Genomic DNA, 12,266 nt, shown 5'->3' on the forward strand with positions numbered 1-12,266 from the left:
TCCCTTATTTTTTTTTTTCCTAGAAATTTGATCGTGAAGGTTCATTCATTCTTCATCCTATGTAGTAAACGTGTAACCTATCAACGATAACTTTTAATTACCTACATTGAAGATTGAGATTAAACATAAAGGAGTCTGTATGCATGTGGACCGCACATAATAAATTTTTTTTTTTTTTTTTTTTCAGAGATTTGACCGTAAAAGTTGGGGTAGGTAATCGTATCACCATACATTGATGAGTTGTTCTTGTTCATCCCTTCTTCAGTATATGTATTATGTAGTAAACTTGTAACCTATCGATGATAACTTTCAATGACATAACATACCATAGAATCTAATATTGAAGATCGAGATTAAATGAATGTAACTTTAATGTTTAAACCGCATCCGTTGATAATAAATCCAAAATCGTTCATGAATCCTTGATCACTAAGCGATCGAGAAAAAATGACTATTCCAAGTTATACAAGGATATAGTTGACCTTAATTTTCATACCATTTAATACATTTTTGCTCACAAATTGTACTAATCTATTTGGGACGCAATTTATTCTTCAATATATCATTAATATTGGTCACGCCTTAAGTTTCTCTGTTTTGGCCTTCAATAATCCTTTATATACCCAGTCCAAGACTACAAGTTTTCAGCTCATTCCTCCATCCCTTTCTCTGATTTGAGTATCCAACCATGGGAGCCGAACCCCAAGAAACTCCTATTCATATGAACGAAGTGAAACAGAGCTTGTTAGAGACCGAATCAACAACCTTGACCGAGTCGTCCCTGCCGAGTCTGGATGAAGTGGAGGAGATCATAGGCTACAAATTCGAGAACAAGAACCTGCTAGAAGAGGCCTTCACGCATTCTTCTTTTATGTGCAGCTTTTCTTACGAGCGTTTGGAGTACATCGGCGACGCCGTGCTGAATCTGTTGTTTAGCCGGGAACATTACTTTTTGTACCCGGATTTGGCTCCCGGAAAGCTGACCCGCCTCAGGGCCGCCAATGTTGACACCGAGAAGCTGGCACGTGTGGCCCTCCGACACGGGTTCCACCGCTACCTACGCCACAAGAAACGTTTGCTTGAAGATCAAGTAAGTCGATCGCAATTACCATTTGATATAAACAGTGAATGGTTTGGTTTAGAGGTTGCAATTATGTGTTAGATAGACATGGATTAATGTTTTTTGGATTGGCGTGTTCTATAGTGTTCTAGAGTATTACGTTCATACTCTGAAACACAGTAGAAATTTTATTTTTAATTATTGCGGTCTATGTTGTTGTGAACAAAAAAAAGTAAATTCCTGAACAAGCATGATTTGATTACAGAATTTGGTATGTTTCCGACTTCCGAGGATTAGAGTTTTAGTCTTAATCTGGAAATTGTCTTATAGGGGCATGACTTGATGGTTTGAGATTATGGAGTCTGAAAAATCACTAGTCACAATCTTCTAGTTTTGGTTAGAGTCGGTTGGACTTTGACATTTTGTGATGGTTACTGCAACCTACCATCGACTCATGACAATTGACAATCCAGCAAAGCTTATAAAAACTTCATGCTGTCCCCATTGGAGTTCCCTAGCTACCAAGCAATAAGCCAATAACAGTTTGGTCCATTCAATCGTTTTTTCGATGACTGGTCCAATCTATCTACTATCTAGATTTAAGTACTATGCAGATCTAAAGATTGGAATGACATGCAAATCTTACTTGGGTGTCCTCTCTGTAATTCTGCCTGCTTTCTTTAATCTTTGGGCCAACTTTTTAAGTGTACCTTGGTCCTTTTTTTATATGAGACTGAAACTAACAGCTTCTCCAACATCTTTGTGTTTGCTCTCTGATCTTTTTAGTGAAATTTGTACAGATCCAAGAGTTTGCTCGAGCAGTTCTGGATTATCCATTGCACTCCAATGGTCTTATTGATGCTCCAAAAGATCTTGCAGATCTTGTGGAATCCACAATCGGGGCAGTTTTCATGGACTGCAACTCGATAGACATAGTCTGGGAGGTACATTCTATGGTCACACCCATCACTTTCTTTGCTAGTCGCAGTTTTGATTTCTAACAACTGCAATTTTCATATTTGTTTTGAAAGGTATTCAAGGGCTTGCTGGAGCCGATAATAACTCCAGAAACAATACAAATACATTTCAACACCCAGCTGAATGAGTTATGTCAAAAGAACAATCGGAGTCTCAAATATGTAGACTCATGGGAGAAAAACAAAGCTGTGGATTGTTTCATTGACGGTCAATTTGTTGGAAGGGGTACCTACAGTCTTCGGAAGGAAGTTGCGCAGAACCGAGCAGCAAAAGATGCACTAGAAAACAGGTGGAAGTGGATGATATTACGCGAGAAAGACACTGCTGATGAAGAGCAAGAAGAAGAGAGTCCTACCAGTCAATTATCCGAGGAAGAATCCGAAGTTAATGAACAAGCTTGAGTAACGCATGTTTGTGTATGTCCCTGTATATTAGGCATTTCCCATAGATGAACTTGATGTCGAATTTTAGTTTGTGACTTGTAGAAACAATGAATTCCAATCTGATGACCCCTATTTGTTGTCCCCTATGTAGTACCAAAGTTATCTAAGCAATATGAGCTTTCAATCTCTTTCCTTGTGAGATTTTCAATTTGCAAATAGTGATTTACATGGACCTGAACAACATGTTCTGCACTTCTTTGATAACATTATCAAATGAACGATATGGTATTTGTCAGAATCTGAGTTTCTAGGTAAATTTGCTGGTGTCGAGCATAGACCAATAACGTCATTTTAATTGAACAAACAAATCCACAGAGGTAGAGTTTTAAGGGGTTCAGTTGGGGCAGACCCTCTTCTTCAGAGCTAGCTCTAAATTCTTGTGACACTGCCTAAGAAGCTCGATATATATTAGTCTTGTAAATTTTCCCACCCAGCAGATATATTGGTTAGTTTGGTACGGTTGTTTTTTTTTTTTTTTTGAATAGGAATTGATTTCATTAGTAATCAAGCCATGAAAACAGGTCAGAGTCTAACAGAACAACCGGATAAACCTATCTAAGCCACAACTAAACTCATTAAAGGCTAAAGGGACGCTCGCTGAACAGCAAGCCTAAACTAAGCAAGAATAGTCTCGCTTTCTAAGGAACATATATTCATCTAGTCTAATCTGCCAATCACTCAATTGTGGTACAGATATCAACTAGAAACATCTTAGAAAAGCTTCTAGAAAATACTCCTACTTTAAGAGGCTTGAGTCCAGAATGTCTAATAGCTTAGAGAACTTAAGAGAGCGCTAGTCCCTCCCCATTAGGGTTGGGACCAGCACCATCCTTAGCCTCCTCAATAGCCAACAACCTCGGCAACAGGTCGCTCCTCGGGCTTGTCTTGAAAGTTTGCAGTCCTGCTCCAGATTTGAGCCTCCCACTAGGCCCAGTTACCATCAGCAGCCCAAAACAATAAGCCTGAATCCTAGTCACCATCGGCCCATACGCTCCAACCCGCCCAGTCAACCCTAGGTCAAAACTAGGGTTTCCTGCCGGTTTTTCCGGAAGCGGTTCTTGCCCGCAGCCTATCGCCGCCTGCATCACCAGCGTTGTTCTATCTCCAGCCAGCCCTAACCCCAGCCCAGTCACCGCCAGCGCTGCAGATACCCAACTCTGCCCTCCTGTCTACATCACAAATTGTTTAGGACCTACACCATCACAACCCGAGTCGGGTTTGTTTTGGCATGACGCCACCACCGGCTCCTCAGATCTGATCCGCTTGATCGAACGACGCCGGGCCACGACTTCACTCCCAGGGGCCTCGAAAGCTGCAGGGGCCGACATCACCACCGTCGCAATTCCGACAGGATCCTCCAAACCCCGTCCAAACCCACCACCCTCAGCCCAGTTTCTTCCTGCAACGCTGACAATGTTCCCCAGCCAGGTGTTGACTATATCATCGTCGTCACTCCGACCCGACAGTCGCAACCCAAACAAGGAAATTTCTCCAACAACACTCTGCCGGCGAGCCAGATCTCCAGGAGGCCACACCGAATATGTCGTCCCACCACCGTCATCCCAAAAAACCAGGCACTCATCAGCCAAATCCTTCTCTCCCATTATCAAATCTGCAGTATGTCCAATCAGAATCAGAGCCAAAACCATCCCTACAAAGACCATAGAGAGAAAGCTGACGCCGGAGCGAGTCTGGCGCGCTATACGAGGGCGGCAGGGACCGCCGTCTTCATGCTCTGCGCCTCCAGTCGGCGCTGCTAGGGTTCCACAGGGAAGAGACATTCTAGGAAAAAAACTCTAGCCTGTTTTAACTTAGTTTGGTACGGTTGTTGCTTATATTGTGATATGAAAATAATTGCTTTTAAGTAAAGTAATTGAGTATTTGGTAAACTAGATTTTTAAAAGTATTTATAGTACTAAAAACAGTGGCAAAATGTTCTACTAAACTTAAAACTAAAAGCGCTATAAGTTTGCTTCCATTAGAGTGAGCTTCTGCTTTTGACTCTACGAGAGCTCTGGCTTAAAATAAAAACAATTGCTTTCGATTTTACGAACCACGTTACTATCTATTGCTTGCTTTTAATTTAAGCTGCTTATAAATTTCCCCGAACACGGTGTAGAGATTCCACATCGAAAACGTCTTTAGTTCTCCTTTTTCCTTTGGGCCTGCGAGTCCCATAATAGAACGGCCCAGATCCTTCTGGAAGATTTTTTCAATTTCCCCTATAGTAAGAAAAAAACCTTTTCCTCATTCCTTCGATTCCCTATTTCTTAACCAACACGACGAAGTTTCTGAATTGTGAGAGAACAAAAACCTCTCAATTCCCAAATTGTACGAACCCAACAAAATGGATTACGAGCTGAGGAGAGCGAGAGAGAAGCTGAACAAGGAGCAGCACGAGAGGAAAGAGATTGCCAGGAAGAGATTGGAGAGGGAGAGAAAGGCCAAAGAAGAAGCCAGGAAGCAAAGAGAAGCCCTTGACGCTGAGAGATCCAGACGCATCTTCGATGCCGAACAAGCCCAGATTAAGGTTCGCTTCTAAAATCCCACTACTTTTCTAGTTGTTTTGAATACAAAGTTTTGATCTTTGCTTGATTTTAAGCTTGTTTAGGATTTGATCGTCATTAAATGATGGCAAATTGTGATAAAGATTGTGACTTTGTGCATCACTGTCGTTTTGGGTATCTATTTTTGGGCTCAGAGGTCTATGATGAACCTGGGAAAGTCACATTGGATATAGATTTATTCTAATTCCTATGGCATAAGAAAATACATACTCCATGTTGTTAATGATTTGCTCCCAAAAGTTGGGGGGGGGGGGGGGGGGGGGGACTTTTTCTTAGGCATGCCGACCTTTGTGAGTTAATGTGAGAGTGAATTAGTTTGAGATCAATTTGTTTCAGGTGATTGGTAGCTTGGGAGTTAATGCCTTCTTTTTTTGTGTTGTTTCTAGGTTGATCAAGAAGTGCAGGAAAGTTTACTTGTGGGACGAGGAATTGTGTTCTATCGTGTGTTGGAAGCGGTAGCTTGTCAGGGTAGTGGAGATAAGATCAAGCTGCCATCTTCATGCTTCAATGAATTGTCGGAAGGAGGTGCTTTTGATAAGGGACCATTGTATTTTAAGTTATCGGTAGTTCATCAGGAGGGTTCTTCGGGCATGGTTGATGAGAAGGAAAAGAGCCCGAGCACACATTCAGGTGTTTTGGAGTTCACAGCTGATGAAGGTTTTGTTGGGCTTCCTCCTCATGTATGGCAGAATTTATTTCCAGGGAATACACCAGCGATCCCTTTGATAGAAGTTCGCTATGTCTGGCTGCCTAAAGGAACTTACGCCAAACTTCAACCTCTTAGGGTAGGCTTCTCAGACTTGCCTAACCACAAGGCCATCCTCGAAACAAGCCTTCGCCAGCATGCCACCCTTTCTGAAGATGACATATTTATAGTCAACTATGGGGACCTGGTATATAAGTTACAGGTTCTTGAATTAAAACCCTCTTCAAGTGTATCTGTTCTAGAAACAGATATTGAAGTCGACATAGTTGGTCCTGATGCCGCTGTGGAGAACACTCATGATAATGTGCTAAAACCACTTACATTTGGAAAATCGGAATTTGGAATGGTCGACGAAGGGCACTACACATATTACAAGTTCTCAATAGATAATGCTACTTGGGAGAAAATTGCTTCTGGGGATGCCAAATTTGAGGTCAGGATAGAACCAGAGACAAATTCTGGGGATAGTGATATCTACATATCTAAGCATCCTCTCATATTCCCTACCAGGCACCAGCATGAATGGTCATCCCATGACATTGGTTCGAAGACTTTGATCCTTAGTTCAAAAGATAAGAGCTTGGAGGCAGGAACTTACACGCTTGGTGTTTATGGCTTTAAGGGAAAAACTAAGTACCATGTATCTGTGAATGTTCAAGATGTCAGGAATCAGAAGGTAGGCCAGAAGGTTGCGTCTTCCTCATCATCAATGGATGTGGATACTGTAGAGTGTAAGAATTGTAAGCGTTATATACCCAGTCGGAGTATTGCACTCCATGAAGCATATTGTAGCAGAAACAATGTTGTTTGTCAGCATACTGGTTGTGGAGTTGTTCTTAGGGTTGAGGAGGCCAAGAATCATGTGCATTGTCAAAAATGTGGACAGCCTTTTCATCAGGAAGAGATGGAGAAGCACGTGAAAGTGTTCCATGAGCCGCTTCACTGCCCCTGTGGTATTGTGCTTGAGAAGGAAGAGATGGTAAGCAATAGTTTCCCGCCCCTTTCCTTCCTGCACCATCACATTTTATCTTCATTTACTGGTAACTTGTTAATCAATTTATTACTTTATGAACATGTAACAATGTTCTCTTCCCTGTTGGCAGGTGCAACATCAAGCCTCAGTTTGCCCCCTGCGCCTTGTTCCGTGTCGATTCTGTGGGGACATGGTTCAAGCCGGAAGTTCTGCTATTGATGTTCGGGACAAGTTAAGAGGATTGTCTGAGCATGAGAGTGTCTGTGGGTCGAGGACTGCCCCGTGCGATTCATGCGGGCGTTCCGTGATGTTGAAGGACATGGACATCCACCGCGTTGCCGTCCATCAAAAGAACTAAGGTGAGTCAAATGTGAGTTTCGCCAGTGCCTGCATTGTCAAAGTCTGCTTGTTGTGTTTTATGTTCTTGTAAAGTTGAAGGGAATAAATGAATTATTTGTATCCTTTTGTGCATGTGAACTGTACCAGTGAGTTTATAATCGCTTGAAGTTGCAAAGATTCAATGGATATGGGGTCGTTTGCGTTAGAAATTGGAATTCTTGCATGGAATACAAATAGCATGCAGCCATGTGAATCTGTTAGCTTACTGGTTCCTCAAATTTCTCGGCTTAAAGCCCAAGAATAATTTCTCCAAAAAAAAAAAACTTCAAGAATAAAAATATAGATGTGCAATTGTGCACGACCAACATGGCAACATTCTTTGGTGCAGGTCTAAATTAGAAAAGAAAGATACTTCAATGGAGTCCACTGTAAATCAGATTTTTCCTAAGATACATATTCCTAGATCTAAAGAGTTAGGGTTTGGTGTTCACTGAATTAGAGCATCTTCAACATCTTTTTTATAAATCTCCTCAAGAAATAACATCTTTTTTTTATAAATGATATGATAAAGAAGCAGGTGTGAATGTCAGGATCTGGATACAAACTAATGGGGATTGATCGAAATTATATTAACTAATGGGGATTGAAATTGGCACCTCATTTTTTACAAACCACACCCCCTTAATAACTTTTCAGTAAACATGAAAATAGAGAAGAGTTAATTTGCTTTAAAAAAAAAGATGTCAATCTCACCTCTTAATAATTAAGGAAAAATTCACATATTGTGACTGAGTTATAACCCGTTCGATGCTTAACTCACTGAGTTTTCAAAAATATCACTTAACTCACTCACTTTAATAAATGTCTTTTACATAACTCATTTCCGCAAAATATGAGTGAATTAAGTGATATTTTTGAAAATTGAATGAGTTAAGTGTCGAACGGATCATAATTCAATGATCATTTGTATTTTTTATTCTAATAATTGTTGGGCCTCTAAAAAAAATCTATCAGAAGGGGGAAAAGGAAACCTTGGCTAGGTGTCCTGGCCAATGTTTGAGTGATTGTTGACTGTTTTGCAATACAAAAGTCGGAGCTTGGAGTGGAGAAAGAAAATTGTAAACTGAAAGCCCTAACCCTATGGTGGTCGAAAATTGCGGATCCCGATGGCGGCGGTGATGAGGCTATGCGTGCGGCGGGGTGTGGCGACGATGGGTGGAATCAAAAGAGAAGCAGCGAGCAGGTTTTCAGAAATAATCCGGAGAAACTCTATCACTTTGACACCAGTAGTTCCGAAGTAGAAAGCAGTGAAAGAGAAAGATGAGACACAAGTGAGGAAACTTCACAGAGAAAGCTTGCAAAAGGAACCGGCTTCTAGTTTGTGGAATGCACTACCGAAGAAGACAGACGAGGGACTTGTGGAGTGGGAGTCGCATCTAAAGTTAGAAGGCAGACTCTATCGATTGCGTGAACGTTCCTATTCTTGGGAGAGCTGGAAGGCAATGTAGGTAACTACACCATACTCATGACTTTCGAGGTTTTCGACCCTGATCACTCAAAGTGGCTGCCTCTGGAGCTGCCTCCATGTGAGCCCGCGTCTGCGATGCTCTCTTACCTGAAATTAACTTAAGGTATCTAGTAGCCGGCCCCAATATATACTTCGTTCGGCTGGGGAGCGTGGCGGAGCTTTCCGGTTTGACGTCACCTGATTTAATGGATACAGTGGATGATGCTGAAATGTTGCTAATCGAGTTGTGGCAACATGGCCATGATGGTTACCTAATCTTCGCTTGTGACAGGGGAGGATATAGAAGTTTTGTCGAAAAGGTTGTGCAAGAGATACAAGTTGTCCTCTTGTCGCAGGAATGTGATTCTTTCAAACATATGCAACCTCTGCCCCTGCTGCCACTGTTGCCTAGTGATTTTGGGCGCATAGCTGAATGGAGTTTTCTCCATCTAGGAGGTCAAAAGGTCCAACTTGCTCACGATGGCTCTGGACAACCCCTATGTTTTACTCATAACATATGAATATGAAATAATTACCACTGAGGAGAGCGATGTCTTGGATGTCAAGTGCAGAGTGCTAACTACTAGCCGTACCGGCAGAAATTAGCTGCTACACATGCCCTCGTGCACTAGTCCTACAGTAGGTTTTCTTTTCTTTGATTTATTTCGCTTTTAATTGATTTATATGCTTTCATATTCATCATTTGAATATATGAATAGATGATGCTCTCTGTTTAACTGCTCACAGCAAGATATACAACATACATTTTTATGTTATGGGAAGTAGGACGATTGAGCACTTTGGTCATCATTATTGGATGATAGCATCCTTTTGCCAAACATCTTAAATAACAAATGAAACTGGCCGGACTCTACATGCATGCATTAAAATCAATGGTATCTTATCTGAATATGAGTTCCCTTCATTTCAATAGATATAATATGTACTAATGTTCATATTCAATTATTCATCACCTGAATATAGAGCACAGGTAAGATATCAAAAGTGACAATGCTATGTTCTACATACTGACCCCAAAAAGTTTCCATGCCAGAATGAGCTGAACAGTTCATATACAGCACTATAAAGAGAACGTGCCAAACCGTTTGTCGTTTTTGTTTCAGATGTTAATAATTAGCTTCTCATGCTTTATCCACAACATTTTTGCATCAACTTGTTTAGGTTTATTTGATTAGTTGCTTTCTTCAATTCATATTGAAGCATGAAAGTCAACGTAAGAATGGTTGAAGGACGAATCAAATTCAACTAGTTCATAAATGGGGAAGTGCCAAGATATGTTCAATTGCTTGGAGTTTAAAGGACGAATTGAACTGTTATTCAATGAGAGGATTGACAATGGACGAGTTGAACTCAGATTTATCTTTGCAGATTGCAATGTGAAAGCAGGGGAAATAATCATTTACCCAATTTTAGCTTAAAAATTGCCCACTTACCCAAACACTCTAAGAGATTGCCCACTTACCCAAACACTCTAAGATATTATTTTCCTAATACCTAATTAAGTTTTTTTTTTTTTTGGGACAATTTTGCCCTCTCCTTCGTTGTCACTTAGTGAGAGAATTCATCGGAGACTTTGCCGGACTCTGGTGACGGGACTCCAGCGACCGGCGACCGGAATCCGACGACCGGTGACCGGTCACCAGAATCCCGAATCCGGCTACAGAATTGGTGACCGGATTCTGGCGTCTGAATTTATTGCCCCCTAATAATACCCAGTAACCATATTATTGCCCTCCAATAATCATATTATTGCCTCCCAATACTCTTTTTATTGCCCCCCAATAATCATATTATTGCCCCCAATAATCATATTATTACCCTCCAATAATAATATTATTGCCCTCAAGTGAATTGCATAAACTCCCAAAACCAAAATGAATACACTACAGACACAATTGATCAATTTAACGTGTTCAATTGTACACGTTCACTTTTTTTTCTTTTCCTTCCCCATTCTCGGAGCTCAAAGTATACAAAAAAAAAAAAAAAAAAGTGCTCTGGGCACCAGATCGGATTGACCGGGGACGAAGACACCGACGATTGCTCTCGGATCAACCAGAACTGTGAAATTGCAGGTGCGAAATCGTCAGACCTTGAAGCTCCAGAATCGATTGGGGTTGGGACAAGAGGTTGATGATGGAGTCGGACTCCGCGACGGATCGAAGGAACTTGAGGAGTGAGCGGAGGTCGCAGACTCAGAGGAACGAGAACTCGACGCTGACCAAATCGCCGACGGCAGTGGTAGATTGTTGATGGTGGAGTCGAGAGGAATGAGAACTCGGCGCGGACCAGATCGCCGACGGCGGTGGCCGGTGAGTCTGATTCGGATTCCGGCGAGGCTTGGGTGTGATTCACTCGGTCCATTGAGACTTCTGAGAGAGAGAGAGAGAGAGAGAGAGAGAGAGAGAGAGAGAGAGAGAGAGAGAGAGAGAGAGAGAGAGAGAGAGAGAGAGAGAGAGAGAGAGAGAGAGAGAGAGAGAGTATGAGGGCAATACTGTCAAACATTTTTGGATTGGGTAAATGAGGTTAAAAAACTCTTAGTGGAGTAAGTGGGCAATTTTTAAGCTAAAATTAGGTAAGTGGTCACGGCCCCAATTAAGAATGGTTAGGTTCAATGGATATCGATTAGAAAATAATAGCTGGAAGCCTATAAGTAATCCATATAACATGCAGCCATGTGAGTTTCGTAGCTTTCCCATTCCCTAAATTTCTTGCTGAGATACAAAGAATGGGAATTTAGACACCCACAACCACCAACATTCAGCAGTGGAAGGCTACAGAAGATGAGAAAGATTCTTCAATGTATTGATCAACAGTATTATTCATTTTCTATCAGAGGTCTTCTTTTCTATCATAACCAAAGAGGTCTTCTTTTCTATCATAACCAAATCGACAATTTGGACTCGATTTACTTTTCTCTTTTATTGGATTTTTGTGCAACTGCCAGATGGAATTGAATCTCATGAAAAATAGGAATCCCTCACTTTCAGTTTGGTTTGCAATTAATCCCTGCCGGCCAGCACTGTGGTCGGCTGACTACTCCCATACCGATATATGATTTTGTTACACGAACGAATCGAACTCCAGACATGAAATTGGCAGCTTACCATTAGATGACATACAAACATGTAACGTAGCAGTTGGACGATTTCCACCAGATAAAGTTAGTGTCAAGTCACTGGGCATGACGAATGAAATCGATCGATTCCGTATTTAACTACTAGTAGTATTTCATACGAACAGGAAATGACAAGATAATCAATTTTACTATTCAATTACAGTTAATTTGGTATTTGATGATAAAATAATCAACACAGATCCACCAGTCTCCACCTTGATGACCAAAGTGATATCATTTTTTTTTTTTTTTTTTGAGTGGAAGACGTCAATAGAACCAACACACACCCATGCAGTGATATCATTCTTATTCTAGGCCTAAAATACTACTAAAAATTAGGAAAATAATTAAAGAAAAAAGAAGAAGAAGATTAGAAGAAGGACGCAAAGAACAAGTCATAGAATTTCGGTAGTCCTAAAAGTCCACCACCTCCCCACCATTTTCGCCTTACAGTCGGCAAAGTAGGCCAAAAGCAAATAAACCCAACACTTAATTTTGCTTCAGAAAAATTCAGAGCATTCATACCCAGAATAGTAGATCACCTCCACTAGTCA

At 41.1% G+C, this 12,266-nt stretch overlaps 2 protein-coding genes across 2 annotated transcripts; both read left to right on the forward strand.

Annotated features, from left to right (window-relative positions):
- Nucleotides 1-552: 552 nt before the first annotated feature.
- LOC133744187 (ribonuclease 3-like protein 3) lies at nt 553-2,637 on the forward strand. Its single transcript, XM_062172331.1, has 3 exons — nt 553-1,090; nt 1,861-2,004; nt 2,092-2,637. The coding sequence occupies exons 1-3, from the start codon at nt 689-691 to the stop codon at nt 2,437-2,439; spliced, it is 894 nt and encodes a 297-aa protein (XP_062028315.1). The 5' UTR covers nt 553-688; the 3' UTR covers nt 2,440-2,637.
- A 2,087-nt stretch (nt 2,638-4,724) lies between these two features.
- LOC133725995 (uncharacterized) lies at nt 4,725-7,275 on the forward strand. The gene is made up of 3 exons (XM_062153431.1): nt 4,725-5,011; nt 5,435-6,733; nt 6,858-7,275. The coding sequence occupies exons 1-3, from the start codon at nt 4,829-4,831 to the stop codon at nt 7,083-7,085; spliced, it is 1,710 nt and encodes a 569-aa protein (XP_062009415.1). The 5' UTR covers nt 4,725-4,828; the 3' UTR covers nt 7,086-7,275.
- The last annotated feature ends 4,991 nt before the right edge of the window (nt 7,276-12,266 follow it).

This window comes from Rosa rugosa, chromosome 1, assembly GCF_958449725.1.
Source record: "Rosa rugosa chromosome 1, drRosRugo1.1, whole genome shotgun sequence".
In the NCBI taxonomy this organism is placed as follows: Eukaryota; Viridiplantae; Streptophyta; class Magnoliopsida; order Rosales; family Rosaceae; genus Rosa; species Rosa rugosa.